General features: G+C 45.0%; 5 protein-coding genes across 5 annotated transcripts; 2 read left to right on the top strand and 3 right to left on the bottom strand. All coding sequences in view use genetic code 12, as the record gives it.

Moving 5' to 3' along the window:
* Positions 1–761: 761 nt before the first annotated feature.
* LODBEIA_P22890 (uncharacterized protein) lies at positions 762–4406 on the top strand (the record flags this gene model as incomplete). The annotated part of the gene is made up of 1 exon (XM_066972271.1): positions 762–4406. One exon carries the CDS (start codon positions 762–764, stop codon positions 4404–4406), a length of 3645 nt encoding a protein of 1214 aa, XP_066829227.1.
* A 2689-nt stretch (positions 4407–7095) lies between these two features.
* Positions 7096–9777, top strand: LODBEIA_P22900 (uncharacterized protein; the record flags this gene model as incomplete). The annotated part of the gene is made up of 1 exon (XM_066972273.1): positions 7096–9777. The coding sequence occupies one exon, from the start codon at positions 7096–7098 to the stop codon at positions 9775–9777; it is 2682 nt and encodes an 893-aa protein (XP_066829228.1).
* Positions 9778–11572: 1795 nt separating this feature from the next.
* Positions 11573–14413, bottom strand: LODBEIA_P22910 (uncharacterized protein; the record flags this gene model as incomplete). Its single annotated transcript, XM_066972274.1, has 1 exon — positions 11573–14413. The coding sequence occupies one exon, from the start codon at positions 14411–14413 to the stop codon at positions 11573–11575; it is 2841 nt and encodes a 946-aa protein (XP_066829229.1).
* Positions 14414–15771: 1358 nt separating this feature from the next.
* LODBEIA_P22920 (uncharacterized protein) lies at positions 15772–15984 on the bottom strand (the record flags this gene model as incomplete). Its single annotated transcript, XM_066972275.1, has 1 exon — positions 15772–15984. The coding sequence occupies one exon, from the start codon at positions 15982–15984 to the stop codon at positions 15772–15774; it is 213 nt and encodes a 70-aa protein (XP_066829230.1).
* Positions 15985–18085: 2101 nt separating this feature from the next.
* Positions 18086–19111, bottom strand: LODBEIA_P22930 (uncharacterized protein; the record flags this gene model as incomplete). Its single annotated transcript, XM_066972276.1, has 1 exon — positions 18086–19111. The coding sequence occupies one exon, from the start codon at positions 19109–19111 to the stop codon at positions 18086–18088; it is 1026 nt and encodes a 341-aa protein (XP_066829231.1).
* Between the last annotated feature and the right edge of the window lie 3918 nt (positions 19112–23029).

Below are 23029 nucleotides of genomic sequence, written 5' to 3' on the forward strand. Positions count from 1 at the left end.
CCAAATTTGTTCTGCTGGCGAGATTAGGCTACACTTCTCTTTACGTGCAGAACTACTATAATCTGTCAATTTACTCTGAAGATAACAATGCCAACGGGTGGATATGAAGAGGGCGGCTTGAGTGTTTGACATGAACAAGACACAAGACACATTCGAGAGAAGATACAAGGGAGAGGTCGATGGCAAGGGACTACGTTGCCGAAAGAGAGATAACAGGTGTCCACTGTCAAGCAATTCTTCTCGTAGTGTGAGCAAAATCAAGAACACGAGTGTAGAAGTCTCTTTTCTCGTCTAGTCCATTCCCGGAATCAAAATGAGTCCTCTTGTTTAGGACTCTTTGGCTAGAGCTCCCTGTCAAGCGGAATTGTATGAGCCCCTTTTTCCCTCTCTCTTTTTTCTTCATATTTAGCGGTTTTGGTTCATCCTTGTGCCTCGGGCATTCAAATATTTGCACATCAGGAAAACACCATGAAAAAGTGCCATTAGTGCCTGTACGCGGTCCCACTGTAAATTTCCGCTGCAGCCAGATGATACCTAGAGGCAACACTCGGGAAAGAAAGAACCTATAGTTTCTCGGAGTAGTCAGAATGAACCATTCCCACTCTGCAGAAACAAACGGGTGAACTTTTTCCACCAAACCCTAGAATTTGCAGGTGACGCGTCTATGCAAGGAAAGAACAAAAAACAAAAAAACCACCCTGAAGCTCCACACACGTACACACGCACATCCTTTATTCACCACACCTCAGTTCACCGTCGATATGCACATCAAAAAGATAGTGATTCAGGGGTTCAAAACGTACAAGAACCTCACCGCCATCGAATTCTTGAGTCCGCACTGTAATGTCGTCGTTGGAAGAAACGGATCGGGAAAATCAAACTTCTTTGCAGCCATTCGGTTCGTCTTGAGCGATGCTTACACCCACATGACGAGAGAAGAACGACAAGCGTTGATCCACGATGGCTCGGGAACAATCATGTCCGCATATGTCGAAGTGATATTTGACAACTCCGACGGCAGGTTCCCCTTGGGTAACCCCGAGATTTCCATCAGACGTACCATTGGGCTCAAAAAGGATGATTACTCACTAGATGGGAAATCTGCTACACGGTCAGACGTGATGCATCTTTTGGAAAGTGCCGGGTTTTCTCGGTCCAACCCATACTACATTGTGCCGCAGGGGAGAATCACCAGTCTCACCAATTCCAAGGACCATGAGCGGTTGGCGTTGTTGAAAGAGGTCAGCGGCGCCACCGTGTTTGAAAACAAGTTGAAAGAATCCATGCGGGAAATGGCTCAATCAAACCTCAAACGACAACGGATTGACGAAGCGTTGGCTAGCATCCAGGAGAGGATCAGCGACTTGCAAATTGAAAGTGCCGATTTGAAAGATTTTCAAAGCTTGGAGAGACTGAAGAAGATTTTGGAGTACAACATTTTCAATCGCGAAATCAACGAGTTGACCGAGTCGATTGAGGACTTGGAGCTGAGACATCGTGAGATTATGAGCGAGTCGCAAAACGACTTGAACACCATGGAAAAGAGGGAGTCGTTGTGCATCAACCTTCAAAACTCGATAAAAGAGTTGAACATGAACATGAACGTGGTGGAAATCGAAAAAGACGAGGCTGATTTAGAACTCAACCGGTTGTTGAAACTCGCGGCAGACAAAGAAATCAAGTTGAATGAAATGCGCGAAACGGTGGAATCTTCAAACGAAAAGTTGGACCTTCTTGCAAGAGAAATCGCAGAGAATCGGAAAGAACAGGAAACCGCCAACAAGCGCATCACTGAGAGTAAGCCTCGATTGGCTATTTTGCAAGAGGAGGAAAATAAGCTCAAGCTGCGGTTACTGGATTTGACCGCTGAGCAAAGAGCGTTGTATTCAAAACAATATAGATCTGAGAAATACGACACCAAGGAGCAGCGTGACTCGTGGCTAACCAAGGAAATCTCAAAGTTGAAAAAAGCTTTGAAACTGAAGGACCAAGAGGCGCAGCAGTTGAAGCTAGAACTTGTAACAAATGAAAGTCTGGAAAAGAAATTGTCCGCCAGAATTGCAGAAGTTGAAAAATTTTTAGAGGATAAAGACCATTCTAACCAAATTTCAGAACTTAAAGCTAGTAACCAGGAATTGAAAAGCAAAATCAGCGCGTGCTTAGACACTCGGAAGGAGTTATGGAGAGACGAGGTTAAGTTAAAGAGCATGTGCGACTCGTTGACCAACGACCTTAATAATGCGACAAACTTGGTGAATCAAACCATGAGCCGCGACCAATCGCGCGGAATCGCGTCGGTGAGTCAAATTGCCAAAAAATTGAAGCTCGAGGATAACGTTTATGGAACTGTTGCTGAGTTGTTTCACATCAACGACAAGTATAAAACGGCAGCGGAGGTTATTGCTGGAAACGCGCTTTTCCACGTTGTTGTTGACACTGATGCCACTGCCGCATTGCTTATTGAGGAATTGAACAGAAGCCAGTCAGGGAGAGTTACATTTATCCCGTTGAACAGAACGGAGTTGGTGGTGACCGAGTACCCGGACTCTCTGGAGTACCAGTGCATTCCCTTGATTTCCAAAATCAGATATAGTGACGAAAATGTCGAAAAGGCTATGCGCCAGATTTTTGGAAAAGCGTTGGTGGTGAAGGACTTGTACAAAGGTGCCGAGATAGCAAGGAAGTTCAAATTGACGGGGATAACGTTGGATGGTGACCGGGTCGATGTTAAAGGTGTGATATCTGGTGGTTATCGGGACTACAAGAACTCGCGTATCGACGCGTTAAAGTTCCAGAGCAAGACGAGAATGGAATCGGCCCAAAAGGAAGCAGAACTTTTGGAGACTGGCCAAAAATTAGCCGACGTGAACCAGCAAATCATGTCTTTGAACAACGAATTGCAACTCAACCTCCGTGACTTGGATAAATTGGCTGGTTCTAGAGAGCCTTTCAAGATAGAGTTGTCGCAATTGAGCTCGAAAAAGTTGAATATTGATGAAGTGATTTCCTCGTTGAAATTGAACTTGGAGTCGGTGGAGTCTGCCAAGAACTTGATCGCGTCCAACTTGAAACACCACGAGCAAGAGCTCAACTCTGAGTTTGCAAAGTCGTTGAGCGACGACGAGCACGAAAAGCTCACCTCCTTGAATACCGAGATTGCCAGTTTGGAAAGCATGTTGGACGAAGTAGTTGCAGAGTCCTCGGTGCTTCAGGCAACCACAAATGAATTGTTGAGCGTGATGGAGAATTTAAAACAAGCGGAAAGCTCCTTTTTGCAGCTGCGAAATTCTTTAGGCGACAGAGAAGGCAACATGCAAGAATTGGAAGAGTTGGCCCACGAGTTTGCAAATGTTCAATCAAAATTGGAATCGGCACGAGCTTGTAGTGAGGAATCGAGCGAAATACATAAAAAGATTAGTGACGAAATTGCCCGGAGCGAAGAAAGTTTGAAGAAATCGAACCAGCAACAAGTTGAGACATTAAAGAGCTATGAGAATTACAGTAAATACAGCGCCAAGTTGTTGAACCAAAAGCTGATCAAAGAGCAGATTAAAGAGGAAGTGAATAAAAAGATACGGGACTTGGGGGTTTTACCTGAAGAAGCGTTCAACACGGAACTTTACCAGGACCAGACTTTGGACAGGTTGATCAAGCAGTTGAAGGAGGTGAATGAGAATTTGGTCAAGTATTCCCATATCAACAAAAAGGCCATGGAGCAGTATAACCAGTTTACAAAACAGCAAGAGGAGTTGATTTCAAGAAAGGAGGACTTGGATGTCTCAAAGCGGTCAATCGAAGATCTAATCAGCAATTTGCAGCAGCAGAAGAAGGATGCAATCATGGCAAGTTTCCAACAAGTGGCAAGGGCATTTCATGAGATATTTGAGAAATTAGTGCCTCAGGGAGTGGGCCATTTAACTCTTCAAAGGAAAACCGCCGCCAACACCCAAACGCAGACGCAAACGCAGGACTCGCAGCTTGATGAAACTGGCGATGATACAACTGAAGGCGAGGACACCATTGACAATTACACGGGTGTAGCAATTTCTGTTTCTTTCAATTCCAGAGACGATGAACAGCAGAAGATTGAACAGTTGTCAGGTGGGCAGAAATCACTTTGCGCAATTGCCTTGATCTTTGCCATACAGAGCTGTGACCCAGCACCGTTTTACTTGTTTGATGAGATTGATAGCAATTTGGATACTCAGTATCGTACCTCGGTGGCTTCATTGATTAAAAGCTTGAGTAGCGAGGCTCAGTTTATCTGCACTACATTTCGACCAGAGTTGTTGTCGTTGGCTGCTGATACATTCTATGGAGTTGTCTTTACGAATAAAGTGAGCAACATCATTGAGATTGACAAAGAAGAAGCGATGAACTTTGTCGAGGGACAAGCTCAAAGTTGAAACTGTGTTGAATGAAATTCAATGATGCGAGATTAGGGGGTTTAAAGGATGTAGTTTTTTTTTTTTTTCTATTTTATCTTCTCCTCTCGACTCACCAGCCCTGCGATAGATTGACCTTGTTTGGATAAGTGTCTGCGTGAAGCTGGGGTGGGGGTGCCTGTCCACAGTGCTCAGTAAAGATTTGAATCCAAACTCTGGTCTAAGATGAGTGGCTCTACATCTCTGTTTCTATAAAGTTGGACAGCGGCCGGTCATCCAGTCTCAACTGCACTGCCTCAGAAACACGACGTTTTAACAATTGGAAAAGTTGCCGCGAGGCATGCACCGAAAACTCGTACTTGTCTCGTCTCTCGAGAAAAATAAGTTTGTTGAAGCGAACCGAACAAAAAATATGAAAATACTGAAAACAACAGTTGATCTCGGCTCTCACGTCCACGTCGATGTGAAAGCCATGAGTTAGACGTTTTTTTTAATTGTTTTTATCTGAGTTCCGGCTCGCTTCCCTTCCTATTTGCTCACTTTGGGAAACAACAGTAAGGATACAGAATTTGGTCCAAATGGCGTCTCGATTTCACCAGCCTTGGGATGGGTGTTGGATCTCAACGGGTCGGGTGGTTGAAGTTGAAGCGGTCCTTTGCTAGGCGCGACATCATGATGTCAGAGGTGTCCGCGGTGGAAGTGCACGCCCCCCTCTCAACAGCACCACCTCTGCTTCTGGCACCAGGTATAATTTCACGTGGCCTGGTTTTTTCTAGAGTGGCTTAGAATCACGGGTAATTGTCCGTCAACTTACACCCACCACCTTTGAGATCACCACCACCATCATCGTGACCACCACGTCCGACCAACCAAGTAGCGAGCATAGTCGTGGTTGAAAATAGCTTGGGGCGACTCTTACTCCATTTGAGGACAGCTTGGAAGTGGATGAAAGAGAGACAAAGAGAGAAATTTGCTAGTATAAACCCGCTTTTAATCACACTGGAGCCCCCCCGTAGTTTGATCGCAAGGCTTTTGCATTATCTTTCTTTGTTGTTTCTCGTGCTGACCACCCTACGTGGAACACCACGAACTACGCCTCGCTCTCTCTCGCTCTCGCTCTTTCTTTGTTCGCTTTCCTTTTCTCGCTCTCCTTTGTTGTGTGCTGTTTTAATAATAGAATTTTCAAAAGTTTGAAGTATTACTTAAACTTCAGCACCTGCAACATCAACGCACTCCAGTTCAGGAATACAAGTGTATTGAGGTAGCTATAGAACAGGAAAAAGCCCTCCACTAGCACCACATGGTATGTCGATTGGATACTTGATCTCACTGTGAAAATCGATAGAGAAGAAACAGAACTAACTAACAATCGCAACGTCTTTAAAGTCGAATTATTATCAACAAGGACCACCACAAGGGTACGGCCAGGGGCCCCCGCAAGGAGGCTACTACCAACAAGGACCGCCACAAGGAGGCTACTACCAGCAACAGCAACCAATGTACGTTCAACAACAACCTCAAAGGGGAGGCGGCGGTGGATGTTGCTCCGCCTTTTGCGGAATGGTATGTTGAAGAAAAGAAAAACCTAGTGGAATATCACCTGCTTGATCCGTGAACCACTTGCAAAACTTTGCACTTGACGAGTCGGCTGACAAGACTACAAGTTACAGCAACAAATTGTCAAAAAAAACAAAACTAGAATGGACAGTTTGAATACTAACTTTGTTGTTTCTAGTGTGCTGCTATAATCTGCTGCTGCTGTGCGGAAGATTGTGTTGATGCCTTGTGTATGTGATAGAGTCCAAAGCTGTGGTTACAATGTATTCTAAAAATTCGGGGATTCCCCCTACTCGCTCTTCGCGAAACTCGAAACGCGGATTGCATAGAAATAGTAAACTTGAGTTGCAATAAAAATCAAAAAAGAATTTTCAGATTTGTATTCAGTAATGACGATTATTTCGTTCTAATCGTTTGGATGTAGAAAACACGCTGGGAAGAAAATTGTGTGGTGAGTTTCTGCAAGATAGACGTGCGGTATACCTTACAGCTGTAGCGAACATTGTGCATTTAGCACCTCCTCTTTAAACGGCGAACCAACCAACCAACCAACCAACCAACTACCAAATCCAGACCTGCGAGACCGACATATTGCCCTAACTCAATTAAATTAAAACAAGAAAAGAAAAAGAAGCTGAGGCAACACGAAACACAACGTGTATTCCATAGTTTGGGCAATTGAACGCAAGATCTGGGTGGGTATGTCACGTGCTCAAAGGTGAAACTGGGGAGATTTCCAAAAGGTTCAACGAAAACAAAAAGAAAAAAAAACAAACAAGATCTACCACCGACCCAGAGGCAAAAACATATCTTACCACACACGCAACACTTGAACCAGAGAGATCATTTTTTTCATTACACACGTCTGGGTCTATCGATCTATCTAGACTACATTATTAAGATCAATCTTCATTCCATTTCATTCAATTCTATATAATTACATGCATTTGATGTCATCATAAAGAGGATTTTATTTCAAGGAAAAATAAAAAAACGACTACTACTAATCTTTCAGTTCATTTGTACATTAGTATAATATTAAGCATACAATTGCCGTTCAATTCTCCCCAATCTCAAGGCGTGACAATCTGTACATTATATATATATCATTCAAACCCAAACTATTTAAACCAAAGGTCAATCAAAATTAACAATGTCGCTTTCATCTCGATCTGTATCTGTGTCAGCCTCGAGCACCGCGACAACGCCCATCGACACCCAGGCACCGAAAGCAAAGAATGGGTTGAGAAGTGCCCTGGTTGCCGGATCCAGTTTTTTCAACAAGCTGCTTCAAGATGAGCCCCCCAAAAGCGAATCAGGCGATGCCGAAATCCCAGCAGCCCCGCCCGTACCCGACAACAACAACAAGAACAATGAGGGTGGTGAAGAAGAAGAAAAAAAACAAAATGATGATGGTGATGGTGATGATGATGGGGAGGAGACTGGAGACAAGGATATTGATATAGTTGCCGCCATACGCAACTTAAACTTGGTGGACGTTGACGACGATGAAGTGGCTCTTATTGAAGAACACGACGACTTGAATAATCCTGCAACAGCAACAGCAACAGCAACCGCGGGGAATGGAGGCACTCATCGCCACTTTAAGCCATACAATGCGCAAGGCGTGGGTTTGGGGAGTGGTCGAAGTAGCTCATTTTCCACTGCTGCACATGGCGCCAATTGGAGAAATGACACTCTGGGTGCAGCAAGCGGGGCCGATTTGAGAAACACAAGTCTGGGCTCGAGCGAAGGGTTCTTATCCGATGCTAGTAGTGGTGGTAACAATTTCACCTCATTCATCAAACCGATTGCGGCGGACTCCAAGGATGGAGATGCAAATGGAATTCATTTGCCCCAGCCAACAGAGCGATCAGGAGGTGGTCAATTTATCCCTCCACACATGCAACCCCACCACCCCCACCACCACTTGCCTCCACCAATTAATGTCCACATGAGCTCTCACATGCACCCGGGAGTGCCACCACCACCACCACCACCACCGCCACCGCCATTCAGCCCCTTTTCACCTGCGCCACCAATGGCTCACCCTCAAGACTCGCATCCACCTGGGCCTCCTGGGCCACCGGGCCCACCTCATCATCATCATCCGATGTTGCCCTATCAATACCATGCAGGAGGACCTCCCGGAGAGTTTCCTTCTTTTGATATGAATGCAAGTGGAATGCCACCTGCTGCAATGCAGCATGCACTGGGCTCTGTGTGGAATTCAGCCCCTCCACCTCCGCCACCACCACTTTCTCATCCTCCTTCCTCACTTCCTCCTGGACAAGTGATGGGTTCAGGTTTGAACCTGCCCGGACAGCTTTATCAACAACAACAACAACAACAACAACTACACCACCAACAGCAGCAACAGCAACAGCACCAGCACCACCACCAGCACCCGCATCCACCACTGCATTTTCCAAGACATGGGCAGAATCTAAATGGACCAAATTTCCATCAGCAGCCACGCAACGGACAGTTTGGTTTCCATGAGGGTGGAGGAGGCAAGAGATTTGCTCGCAACGGCAATAATCATCGAAACAGGAACGGTGCAAAATTCAACAATCAGCAACAGCAACAATTCCAATCTAATCAGTTCCGCCGGGGTGAGGATGCGCGTAAATACGCCGATGCCAAGATATATGACTTTGAGGGCTCTTTATTGAGCTTATGCACTGATCAACACGGATGTCGGTTTTTACAACGGGAAATCGAAGAAGAACAAAAGAGGATTTTACAAAAGAGTAAAGCACTGGTAAAGGAAGGAGAGGGAGAAGAAGGTGAAGGAGAAGTAAAAGGAGAAGAAGGAGAAAACAAAAAGGAGGGAGTAAAAGATGATAGCACCAAGCAGGTTAAAATAGAGAATGAGGTGGCAACGATGCTATTCAAAGAGGTTTATTTCAACGTTGTTGAGCTAATGATGGACCCCTTTGGCAACTACTTGATTCAGAAATTAGTTGAATGCATCACCAGCGAACAGAAATTGCAGTTGATTGAGATTGCCCAGGGTGACTTAGTGCGAATATCATTAGATTCACACGGGACGCGGGCTCTACAAAAATTCATCCACTGTCTTAGCAATGACAATAGCGACGAGAAAGAAGACGACAAAGACGATGACAACCAACTGGAACAAAAGATCAAACAGATTTTGATTGCAAGCTTTTCGAATGATGTGATTACTCTATCTCGCGACTTGAATGGCAACCACGTGATCCAGAAATGTCTCAAGAAACTAAGAGGCAAGTCGAAAACCGACTCCAAGCCAGATAACCAATTCATCTTTGACACGTGTCTTGCAAACAGTGAGCTAGTTGCCTGTCATCGACACGGGTGCTGTGTTCTTCAGCGATGCTTGGATTACGGTACCAAAGCCCAAATCAAGCAGATGAGCACGGGACTTTCTGCCCACGTTGCCACCTTCACAATAGACCCCTATGCCAACTACGTGGTTCAGTATGTGCTTACCCACGGCGACCCCGAAAGCATCGATGTGATTTTGAATCACCTCAAATCGAATTTCTACACGTTGTCCATGCACAAGTTCGGCTCTAATGTGATTGAGCGTTCATTGCGCATAAGCTCCAATGACGAGAGCGGCAGATTAAAAGTCAAAGATGAAATGATTCAGGTGTTGTTGAACAATTTGACAAGCAAACAGTTCCATGACATATTGAATGACGCGTACGGCAACTATGTGTTGCAAACATGCTTGGACGTTGCCAATTTGGAAGACTTGCAAAAATTGAGTAATGTGTTGATGCCCTTTTTACCCGAGATCAAACTGACTCCTCACGGCCGCCGGATCTTGAATAAGCTCCTGTAATGGCATTATGTTTTCTGCTTTCTTCCGTATAGAGATGATATATAGGTACAGTCTTTTTTTTTTCTGTATTCAATGGAACAGTCTTGACTCATAACTCATACTTTAGCAACTCTTGTTGGTTGCAACACACTGGCTGAAACATGGGAAAGAGGGGAAGCAGCACCAGGAATATTATTGGGCTCTGCGTCGTATAAAGTTAGGGGGCAGGAAAAAAAAAAAAAGATTGCGCCCCTATTAGGTGACTCTTCTGAAACAGAGAGAGAGAGAAAACCACACACGCGCGGTAACTCGCTTTTCCAGCAGGAGTCAAAGTTCCCGTGCGTGTGTCAATTCGAAACAACGGAAAAAAAAAATAGAAAATTTATTGCCAAATCGATCAACTACAACAATAGCAGCAGCAATCGACAGACGCGTGTCATATCTTCACCTCCTTGAGATGTTGAGCTTGCCCCGGTTCGAGACTCTTCTGACTCACCCATTTTATTTGTCTTTTTTTTTTTGGCCTTTTTTTTTTTCCTTTCTTTTGGTCTTGAACCACCCCTCCTCCCTCTTCATCCCCTAACTTGAGCTCACCTGATTCACCACATCATATGTTCCACCTCGAAATCTAGCCTTTCCCATTCTCTCCCTTATCGCAAGCCAAAATTCCATTCATCCGTGCAGTCCTCATTTTGACTCCCCTCGCCTGCCTTGACTGCTGCCTTCTCCTCCCTAAAACTCTCGAACTCAATTTTTTTTTTATTTTCATTTACCCCTCCCTCAGCATTTTGTTGTTGTTGAGCATCGCTACCATGACTGCGATAATTACGTAATGCAAAGGAGGGGTATTTTGCCTTCTATCTCTGCTGCGGCGGTGCTATACGATGGGACCCGGTGCTATGGCACGAGGAGCCACTCTACTCCTCACTCAAACATCAATATATATATATAAGTAGATGTGTAGAATGGATCATGTCCTTATCGATTACATCTAGATGGAAATTCATCTTCGTCCTCTCCAAGTTTCCTTATATAACACGCTAGATATTTGATTATGATGATGATTCGCAGCACACCATTTGCATCGAGACTCGTTGCTACGTCACCACTGAGGTGGTTCTACACCTGCACTTACACCACCACCAAACCACACTCCAAACAGCACACGATGAAAGAAGTCGAGCTGCTGCTGGCGGGGGCCGAGAGTGGAAATGGGTCCGTGTCGTGCTCATCGCAGCATCATCCGCATCCTCCATTTTACGCGGCGCTGATTCCGCTCGCCCAGGGCAACAGCGACGAGCAGTGGCGATATGTCGATTTGGTGCATCCTCACATTGCGGAGTTTGCCGATTTGTTCTGAGGTGTTCCAACACTGTTGGCTGGTCTGTTTGCTTATTTGCTTGTTTGCTTGTTTGTTTGTTTCTCAATTGGTTCAATTCATTAATTAATTCTTTTTTTTTTTCCACAGTGACTTTGCCGGTGGTTGTTGTGGTGGGTTGTGTAGGTTTATTCAAATTTATAATTGAACGTTCTTCCGTTGTTACAATTGTCAGGTATCGTAAACCCTCGTCACCTTCTCTAGTTACCCAAGAGTGTTATGTTTCCAAAATTAAAATGCTAAATGCTACTTATGCTATATGCTAAAATGCTAGATACAAGGGGAAAAAAAATGCAGTCTCCAAAATATAAAAGTGTCAATCTCTGTTTCAGTTTCAGTTTCAGTTTCAGTCTCAGGCTCAATTATCCCACCCAAAATTCTCCTTTCTCTCCACTTGTTTGTGGCCTCTCAAATTGTGTCAGATGGCTCATCCATCCATCAACGTTCCGAGTTTCGTCTCTTGCCAATCAAATGGTTGAAAATATTGCTCAACCTTCTCGTATTTCCAGGTCTATTCCCACTGCCATTGCCACTGCCATTGCCACTACCACTGCTTTGGCCGCTAGCAGAAGGTCCGTCTCTTCCATCAGAACCATGGTGAGCATTCCAACGAGCCCATCGTTCTTCTCGATTAGCCTGCATTCTCTCTTGCAACATCCTACAATACCTCCCATCAAGCAGATCAGCTGCACTGTTGCCCACAGTAGCACTCGGGTCAACATCTGCCGTAAATGCATGTCTCACTTCGTCTTCAACTTGTTCATTGTTCCTCTCGTGGTTGCTAGCGTGCTCACAGGGGGCACTGACCATCTCTGCGTGACTATTGTTCCTGCCAGCCAACGAGAATGGATCTTCTCTACCAGGATGGAAATCTGAATTGGTCTCACGCCTCAAAGACTGAGGATCCATAGTTCTGGCAAGCTTGTTGACTCCCGGTAAAAACGTTGCTGGTGGTGGTGGTGGTGGTGGATTTGCTGCAGGAGATCCCACAGGTCCAAACGAACTTTGAGGTGCTTCCATAGCCTCATCTCTACTTCTCAAAGAGCCTGCAACCGGGAATGGCTCGGCTCCAAGTGGGGTACCACCGCCGCCAATTATTGAGCGCCCAGGAAAAAATTCGTCCAAACGCGAATTGAAATCGTCCGGCGATGGTAAATCTCGTTGCATTCCCGCGGTGGCCAGCCGCGGGTCATCCCTCATACCCGTAGCACTTCCAGCATCTGCATTTGTACCTGCACCTGCACCTGTGCCTGCTCCATTAGCACGAACGCCACTAGTTGAGTTATTACCACTACTGCTACTACTATGCATCCTGCGAAGATTGAGCCTGCCTCCAAATGTGGCAACAGGAGTAGCAACTTGTGTGAACGTTCTAGCACCAGCCCCAGCTGTGTCGGAACGAGCTCCCGCCATGTCTCCGTTATCCTGCGCTGTCCCAGTTCTCCCAAAAAGATGATACAAGCTTTGAACAGCTCTCGAAACAGTATTGAAATCAATATGCGGCAACGCCGATGGTGTTTGATTCTGACTGCCGGAGGTGCTGGAAGGCTGATTCGATGAAACAAAGTTCGTGTTGAAAGCTCCTGGCAATATGGGAGAACGAGTCGCGCCCATATCCAGATGCAATGACTGGACCTCCCCACTTTGATCAACAGTGAATCTGCGAGCTGTTCCAGGTGTGGCCCCACTGCGCATAAATTGCTGCACCTCGTTTGCAAATCGTTGAAACGGGAGCCCTTGGCCTTGTCCTTGTCCATCAGTTGAGTTCTCTTCCTCGCGGTGGTCGTTGTGAACACCCCTTGCTCCTCTAAACCAGTCATTGACATTCCTTGCCACTCTGCGGCCAGCATTCGCATTCTCTCCGCCGCCATCGCCGTTTCTACCAGATCCACCAGCATCGGTATTAGTCACATTATTCGGATTAGAAGGAGGAATAGCAAAAACGGTATACGTGCGGCCATTGATGGTACGCTGATGCGACGTTTGCCCGCTCATGGCACCGTCACCGTCATTATTCCCACCTCTGCTGTGGAAAGCTGGTGTGGTCTCATTTGTATCAACCACGGGAGACCGGCATAGTGGACAGGTGGAATGCTCTTTCAACCACTCAAACAAGCAGTCTTGGCCGAAAATGTGGTTGCATCCGAGCTTAATGGGGATATGGGGAAATTGTCCAGTAAAGTCAACGAGATACACGGGATCGGTGGCTGAATTTGAGTTTGAATTTGAATTGGAACTTGAATTTGAATTGGAATTTGAATTGGAATTGTTAGGTCTCTCCGGTGATGCTTCAGTTTCCGCAGGCAGGTCAGGAACGGATGCTAGTATGGGAGATTCAATGGGAGAAGTTGGAACAGGGGTAGTGGCGACATTGTCCGTGGACAACGGAGTAGAAGGCTCCGAGTCGTTTCCAGTTGCCACTTCAAGAAGGGAGTCGTTTGACTCAGTCTTTGACCTTGAGAATCGTCGCATCTGCCTCCACTTGTCCACAAGCCGCCTCTTCTTGCTCGTGATGACACTATCAAGGTCTTCTTCTACCGCCGCGACATCTGCAACCACTTTTTCAGATTCCAACGGCGACAACCCTTCCAAACATATCGAACAAACTCTCGACTCTACAGGTAAATCTCTCAATCTCACTTTTTCAAATTCTCTGAATTTGGCGAGCTTGATTCCTCGGTTTTGACTGCGGACATTGGACATGATCAACGAATATGCCATTTGAGTTGCCATCCGCACCATTTCCTGTATTGAATTTGAGTCCCTGCTGGCATAGGAGGAAGGAAGGGAAAGTACCAAAGAGCCTGCTCTGTTGGGGTTGGTCGGTCTATTATCATCTGAAAACACATAGTCAATGGTAATAATGGTGGCAGTATCTACTTCTCCGGCTGCTCCACTTGGCAGGTTGCTGTTGGGTGGCGTTGAAGGCGTTGAGGCCGATGCCGCGTGATTGCCGTCTCCTCCGGCTGCCAGTGATTCTCCATTGCCAGCCGCACTTGATAACGGCGATGGTTGGTGGTTATTGCTCTCTGAAAGTTGAGCCACGCGAGAAGGCGCCACGTTGGTTTCGCCAGTGGCAGTGGCAATGTTTGCGGCAGATGCACTGGTGGCGGAATTTGCGGTCTGCTCATTATGTCCGCGGTTATTCGAGCTGGCATGGGCTCCAGCAGCTGGTGATCTTCCATTGGAATCGAAATCATTATCAGACACCTGACGATCAGGTCCCGAAGTTTGCTGGGGTCGTGGTCGACCTTCATCATCACCCCCCCTATTGTTCATATTGTCCATTTCCAAAAAAAAAAAAAAATAAAAGGCTGTCCTCTCCTGGTGAGATAGTTGCTGGTTGATACGAAGTAATCTTCTATCAAATATTTCTGAAAAAAAAAAACCGTCTTTTTCCCACCACCTTGATCTCAAAAAACAACAGAATAGACCCAATATGTTCCACTTCTCTGTAGATTGAGTATCTTTTCTTTTTCTGTCTTTTGTTTTTCTTCTTCGTCCTTCGAAATAAGCAGTGCTATCAGCTGGGAGTTTCGATGGCAAAATTTCTTACAAAAAGTGTGGTTCTTATGTTGGTCGATTAGGAGTGACCTCCAAACTCATATATGTAGTATGTGTTTGTAGATGTGGATGAGTAGAATAACTAAAAACAAAAAAACAAAAAAGCAAAGAAAACAGTTGCCTCACGTTAAATGCCTTGACGGGGTTTCAAGATAACTTCTACTTCTATCTGCCTCCCTCACTGATGGCCCCGTATTCTCTATTCCAATACAACAGTAAGCTGTGCTTAATGTGGTCCTGTTATCAAAGAGAAAAAGTCTCGGGCTTTTTTTCTTTTTTTGACGTGGGATAGAATTCTCATTCTGGGGGAATCGAGAGGGAGATCCAGTGTGTATTAGTAACAAGTTCGGTTTGTCTTTTTTTCTCCCTCTAATCGAGGGATTGTGCCGGGTAGGTTCTTTTTCTTTCTTTCTTTTCTTCTCTCGACTTGAAAGATGTGACGAGTAGTAGAATTGCTAATTGCTAGAGGTGAGTGAATGTGTCAGTTGATGTGGTACGGCACACTCATCCAACGAACCAGAATTGACGGGTACGTATTGCACTTGTGTAGTAGTCTTCATCAAGTTGGTGTGAAGAATGATAGCTCCACGCAGACTAAACCTCTTGCGCCATCTGAAGTTGAACTGCTTGCAAAAGCCTACTCACTGCCACGCCCACTAGTTTCCAATTGACCTGCAACCTCACACATTACACCTGCGGCGGCTTTTTACAAGAATAATCTACAAGATAAGCCTTATGAAAAGACAAGGAACAAAATTCGGTATTAAAATAAGCACAATAAAATAGTGTTGAATGGCTGAATGAAATAGCAGCCGCACCCTACACGCGCCTGTTGCAGTCGTGTGCAACTTGGTCGCGGTATCGAACCCCCACGATTCGTCCATGTAGCCAAATCCTAAAAATACTGATATTTCGTTATTGGTTCCTTTTGCAGCTGTCCATCTGATTTTCTGCGGCGGAACATCTTTGCAGACTTTTGTTCAAGTCTGAGGCATTTGGATTTTAGCTTCCAAACTAGCAACACGAGGCGACCTTTTGTTCAAGTCCGAGGCATTTGGATTTGAGCTGCCAAACTAGCAACACGAGGCGACCTTTGAGCACTGAGCAAGAACCATGGCAACCAGCGAGGGGGCCTCCTTGGACATCAGAGCAATGAAGGGGTGCGGGTTCTGAAAGGGGAGTTTTTGGCAGGCTGTTTTTGATGGGGTCAACAGCCTGGTACGAGCACCGGACTCCCCGATTCTCATTTTCCAAAACACCCAGCTCAAGTCTTGCGGACTCCCCATTGTGGTCGGCAATGGGTGAATCGGGCAAATTGAGCTGAGCGTCTGGTGCAGAGTTCTCGGATGGATGGTGGTGATTGTTGTTGTTTGGTAAAAACTCCCCATGTCACTTCACTGTTGGAAAATCCCCACCCCAAATGAGCTCTGAGAGGTCCAAGTCTCTGGGCTCCTCCCACTGACATGGCTCGTTTTCTAGCTCAGCAAAAATAGCAGCTCCATGTCTATCAGCTTTGAATTTAGGTGCACCTCTCTTCTTAGGAATGCTAGGTTATGGCGTCTCATTTCCGAATGGCGAATAGCTAGCCGAGTGTTCAACTTGAGAAGAACCACCAGGGTGGTGTGAACGCCGCAGCGACCACCAGAGTTTGGGTCGAATTGGTAGGGCATCGTGTGGTAGTTTTGAAAAATCATTTGGACGTTTTCAGTGGCGAGCACACCAATACCAATCACCCCACCAGAATAGAGAAGGCAAAGACTACAAGAATCAAGGTAATTCACAACAAAACAAACAAACAAAACCAAGGAAAACATGACATTCAAGACAAAAGCAAAAGCAAACAGCAATAAACCACTGACCCACCAAGTATATAAATGAAACCACTGTCGTTTTCAAAGGGACCCTATCACCCGTCATTGTGGTCAGCAATGAATAAGTAAAGAATCGGATTGAAAATCTAGTGGTTCATTTTTCAGCAGTCAGCAGCACCCCCCCTCCCCCACTCAGCCAACGCCAGCCAGCCAAAGCCATCGAGCCTTATTCAATTCATCGAGCCATATCACCCACCGAGCCATAACCATTAAGCCATATTTCAATGAAGCCTTATACCATCCAGCCGTATTTTTGATGCAGCCTTATCCCGTCCAGCCGATTTTTTTTCGATGCAGCCTTATCCCATCCAGCCATGGTTGGTGCAGCTTTATCCCGTCCAGCCATAGTTGGTGCAGCTTTATCCCATTCAGCCATAGTTGGTGCAGCTTTATCCCGTCCGACAAGAGATCGTGCAGCCGTATCCCATCATCGAGCCATTCCCCCCCTCCTTCCCCCCACTCTCCTCGCCCAGCCATGACCATCCAGCCCTATACCATGCAGCCTTATCCCATCCGACAAACATTTTTTTTTCTTCAACAACCCTATGCCATCCTTCAAGTGTGCAGGTAAACCATTGGCCCTGCAGAGAATTGTTGAACTGTTGAGGCTGGCTCAATTTTTCATCTGCTTTACGGGTCTGTTTGTTTGGCCTCACTGCACTGTTCCTGGCTGGGACTTTTTTCTCATTCCTGTTCGTCATCCGGTTAAGCTGCTCCCTCTCTGAGTTGGCTTTCTGGTCGGGCTCCCCACCTTTCCCCTTCCTTTCTCTCCCCGGTTTAGCTGCTCTGTCTCTGGTCGTCTTCTGATTTAGCTGCCCTACTTCTGGCCTTCCGGTTTAGCTGCCCTATTCATGTTTTTAGGCCTTCTGGTATGGCTTTCTTATTCCTGTTTTTGGCTCTCTGGTTAGGCTTTCCTTTCCCTGTGTTTGGCTGTCTAGATTGCCCCATTCCCCCTTTTTTTAGCTGTGATGGTTTGCTGCCCTATGCCCTCCTTATGCTCCCAAAACAAAGACGTGCAGAGGATCGCACCACATCCCATAACCACGAGCAACCATTGCATATGTCGTAGGGGTTCGTATCCTAACTGGAGCGATGATGGGGGGAGTTGGGTCAGCTTTTGGCTTAGCACGAAAACAAGCAACAAGGGATTGAACAAGCTCAACTATTCTCCTAGCTATTGACTTTTTGGTTTTCTTATTGTCAAGAGCTGAATCAACGGAGGGAGCACGTTCCATTTTTCGGTTAGCTTCGGAGGAATCAACATTGTTTGGTTTTTCGGCCTCCGGTTCCTCGTGTCTCGTAGTTTCAACGGCTGTAGCAATGGGGGGAACAATCTCATTTGGTTTGACAGCCTCTGGTTCTTTGGGTGATTTGGAAATAGCGGCTTCATGTTTATCAGCTTTGGATGTAGGTGCACCCCTCTTCTTGGGAATAACTAGCTTTGGCGTTTCATGTCCCAATGCTGAATACTGGTGCTGGGGCTCGTCGCTGTTGTTGCTGCAAGCAATGCCGCGTCTCATTTTTCTTCCTCAACCTTTCTAGCAAGATGCTTTTTGGCTTGTTTTGACCTGCGGAGAATTATGTCTTCCAAGCTTTGCGAGAAAGACTCCAATGCTGGACCATCGGAATAGCGACTGGACGATGTTTGAAGTTCACGTGGCTCATAAGCCTCGTGATTGTCCAGATTGGCAATATTTGTCTCAGCAGGTCTAGGTTGAGGTTGGAATACAGCGGATTCAGCAAATGTTGAGGGTTGAGCAAATGCAGCCAATGCGGTGGGTTCGGCATATTCAGCGTACTCAGCGGGTTCAGCAAATGCAGTGGGTTCTGCATATTCAGCGTATTCAGCGGGTTCGGCGGGTTCGGCGTTATCAGCAGTGGGTTCGGCGTTATCAGCAGTGGGTTCGGCGTTTTCAGCAGGATGATCCAAATTGGCAGCGGGTCCACTAACTGGTGGACAGTCATTTTCTTCGTTTGATGCAGATAATGCATCAACTTTTTCAACATTTTCAACATTTTCTTCTTCAGCGGCAATTTTACCAACTGGTGAACATTCATTTTCTTCGTTTGATGCAGATAATGCATCAACTTTTTCAACATTTTCAACATTTTCTTCTTCAACAGCAGTATCACTTACTGGAGAATAATCATTTTCTTCAATTGATGCTGGTAAAGCATCAATGGTCGTACTTTTTTTCATATGGAAAAGTTTTCTAAACTTTTCCCTTTTTGAGATGTGCTCACCGCCTGGTGAACATTCTCCTTCTTCTTCTGATGCTGATAAAGCATCAACTGTCTTGGTTTTCTTTATTTTGAAAAGCTGCTTGAGCTTTTCTCTTTTTGATTTGTGCTCATCGACTGATGGGCACTTTGTTTCTGTTGTTGATACTAATGAAGCATCCACGGTTGTTGATTTTTTGAATTGGAAAAGTTGTTTAAACTTCTCCCTCTTGGACGTATGTTCGCCAGTTGGCGAACATTTGGTTTCGTTTGATGCTGATGAGGCATCGAAGATTACTTGAGTTTGAGTGATTCTTTGCATTTTGATATTTGAAATGCAGTAAAAAATTTAATTGATTGTTGAAGAAGGAAAAGAAGAAGGGAAATGAAAAGGGTTCAGTTGGTGGAATTGAAAATGGGTCCCAAAGGTTGTTCTTTAATATTGTTAATTTGCAAACCATTTCACTTATTTGCGTATGCTGCTTGTGGGGTGGGGGTGGAAAGAAGCAGGAGCAATATATATGTAACTTTTTGCAACCATCTCATTTATTTGTGTATGCTGCTTGGGGGTGAGAAGAAGCAGGAGCGAAATATATGTGGCTTTTTGCAACCATTTCATATATTCCCGTATGCCCCTTTCCACCCCCAAGCAGCATTCGTATAAAAAAATGTGTTGCACATATTTCGACAGTTGGTAGCACTGTATGTCACGTGGCTCAACTTATTGAAGAGTACACCAGAGATGCACAGCACCCAGAAGTCAGGAATAACTGGTTCAATCCAGGACCCTGGTGCACTTGGTTCAATACAACGGCTTGCAACGATATAGAAGTAGTGCCGTTTTTCGAGTCCGATCGGCTCACTGGATGTGACATTCTCGCCGGCTCCCGTGGTGGACGATTCAGAAAAGCTTTGATGTCTCTTCAACCACACCATACCAGTATTAGGTTATGTAGAAGGATATCAACCCCAGGGAGATCGATTAAACAAAGTATCAAAGATTGAGCTGCCAATTTGGGCTATGTGGAGTAGAAAAGTAGCAGTGACAGATACCCACGCCAGCAACGGCACATCTATATCTTCAACTCCTTTCAAGATGATGCAAGATTCGTATCACTAGTTGACCCGGAATCTATATCGATAAAATAGTTCAAAATTGCCATGAAACTAGCCTCTTCGAGTAACCGGACAGATTTGGATCTTGTTTGTGATTAGAGAGGTTCGCTTGATTCGACTGGGGACCTTTTTTTTCTCATGATTAGAAAACATGTAAAAGTTATAGTAGTAGTAGTGGTGCCTATTATCATTAGTGCTGCCACTATGAACGGACAAATAATGATGGTTTGTAAGCTAAATCATGCACCTCTCTTAACCCTTGCTTTTTTGTTTCTTGTTTTCATTTTCCTTTTTGACCTCACCAAATACCTTCAAAGTCGTTATTTCGAATCATCATACCTATCAATTTCCACCTTCGAGTCAAAGTAACCACAAACCAAATCACAAAGAACACCACGATGCTGAAAAAAATTCCAAAGGCTATTGCACTCAAACACAACCTTAGTATACTGTAGATAATATCAAATCCAGCAAAGACCACGGAGAAATATGCAATAAGGTAATCTTGGAATACTTGAGTTGGAAACGTTGTTTCCATAGGCCCACCACCCGTTGCGTATGCAGATGGCAGTGAGTTCTCCAACACGCCCAGGGTAAAATTTGACAAGTACAAGAACTCGTTAAATCCGTTTGTGAATGGTGGCTCGAATGAATCGGGATCCAAGACTAAAAGTAGCGGTGTCCTCGAGATGAAGTTTGATACAAAGTCATTTCTCAAATTCCTGCCCACTATGTATGTTAAATTCTTCCAATCGAACATTGCACTGTGTTTTCTCAATCGGTCATTATTCTGTTTTGATTAGATCACGGCAGCTTGTAAATGAATCTTTTTTTTTGGCCACGGGGCTGGGTATGTCTCTATGTCAGTTTCACTGTTCAAGAAGCCACTGCGCCTGTCCTATTTGTATTTGCCATTCAGTCCCGCCAAACGTATGTTTGATTCTATCCCGGTAATGGATGGTGGAAAAAGGGGTGATGCGGGGGTAGGGTTAAATAAGATCGGTTGGATGATATGATTGTTTGAGGTTGCAAGTGGTCTGTCCGATCTTGTTTTTTTGGTTGGTGCCTCAAAAATTTTTGAAATAATTTTCTATGGGATAAAAAAAAAAATACACCACGAGACCACTATTGAAACAAGTTGGAAAACGTGCAATTATGGAGCCAAAAAGCTGCAGGCAAGAGTATTCAGAGAGAAGGCGATCGTGGCTTCAAATGACAAGGGAGACTCTAACTGGCTCTAAATTAACAGCAACATCGCCACTTCAATTGCCTTGTCATGACCAGCATGTATGAGTCAATTGCAGGGCCTCGAGATTTCCAACCTCCGAGGGAGGAGAGAAAGTTAAACTGTAGTTGACAACGATACCAGCGAGACACACAACAGGCCACTAACCCTATACAAGAAAAGACAAGAGAATGACCCCAACAAGAAAGAAAGAAAAAGCAAACCGGTCGATTTACAGATTGCAAATAGTCCAGATTTAGAAAAAACCAAGCTAGATCATGGGAGAATAGCTCACGCGAAGAAAGCAAAAAAGAGTGAGAGAAGAGGAGTACGCAAAACGGCTGAGACTCCCCCAATCATATGGACCTTGTAGAGTTTTATTGTGAGTGGATTGCATCCTACAGAAATATACCGGGTAGGATGTTCGAGAAACTCTCCACGTATAATAGTAAAGTTCTTACGAATAATGTCTATATATACAGCCCCAAGATTCCTCTTTTTTTTTCTTTTTCTTCAAGAATGTCAAGGTCTATTGGCTGCATGCTACAAAATGAAATCATTGGGAGATCGGACTTCTCGTGGAAACATGAACATCATGTGCCAAAAGTTGCATGTATACATACATACATATATATATATAGACTTTGCATACCTGTTAGACGGAAACTCTTGTATAGTTGCTCAAGTGGCTTGTGCGGTTCTTCGGAATGAAGCTGCCTCAGAGTCATGTTAAATGCCAACAAGAAGACTGTCGTAAATATTTAGACCATTTTCAGACAAAGTAAAGCGAAAAATAAAGGGAAGCGCAACATTGTGGTTGCAAAACGTTGAACCTGTCATTCTTCGTAAAGCCAATTCTGCTTATGGTATAATGAGATCAGGTGATGGAGGACTCAAGTCATCTCAGTTTGATTGTAGCCACTCTTTGTGGAGCATCTCAATTAGGCTTGGACATCAATCAGAGACTCCATGCTGATTTGCACACATTTTAAAGTGCTAAGACGCAAAGCATCGTTTCATTTACTGCTGCATAATCTTCTTGTATCGGCGTCATTGCTCAAAATCTGCTTCTCTCCTACCCCATCCCCACATCCCCCGGACTCTTTACGCAAGATCCCCGATTCGGATCGTCCAACCCGATCTTGTGTAAGATCCGGAAAAATGCATCTTTACACCAGCTTTTCAGACATCCACACCGCAGTACTTAAGAAAACTTTGGCGAAACACTTGAAAAATTTCTGGCCATTTTCGCATCCAGTGATGGAAAGAGAGGTTTGCTAGTAGCAGTCGAGCAGATGTTAAGGCGGTAGGTACAGAAGGAGACTAGCTGTTGCGCTTGAATATCCCTAACCTCGTGATTTTATCGGTGATGCCAGTTTTTCTTGCGTCTTGAATTAGCTCCCCACCCCCTCTTCTCTCTCAACTCTGGCAATATACTTGAGAAGGGCAATCAGCCATCTCGGAACTGTCCAAGAGGGGAGAACCAAACTGAGTGATGTGTGATTATCCTGTTTTTCCAATTTTTTGCATTTTTACATTCAAGGAATTCAAGCTTTGTTTTTTCAATTTCAATGCTCCATGCAAAACCTTGAGAAAGTTGATGTTTTCTCCTCTTCTTCTTGCGTTGATGTTTCGAGTAATGCCGCGGGATGAAAGAGGAAAATCAACGCCCTTTCCAAAAGTTGTTCAATCAATTTTTTCTGCTCGCATCAAGAGTTTTGGAGGTTTGACATGCGTGATGGATCACTTATGATTCAACCCTGGAGAAGGAACTCTCTTCTTTTCTTTTCTTCCCCATAGTGCTTGTCTCTCAGTTTGTCCCGTTTAACACACAATACAATACAATCCTGTTCTCTTTTGACTTTTGACTGCTTGGTACAGGTATCTAATCTGCAGATG

This window comes from Lodderomyces beijingensis (assembly GCF_963989305.1).
Source record: "Lodderomyces beijingensis strain CBS 14171 genome assembly, chromosome: 3".
Taxonomy (NCBI): Eukaryota; Fungi; Ascomycota; class Pichiomycetes; order Serinales; family Debaryomycetaceae; genus Lodderomyces; species Lodderomyces beijingensis.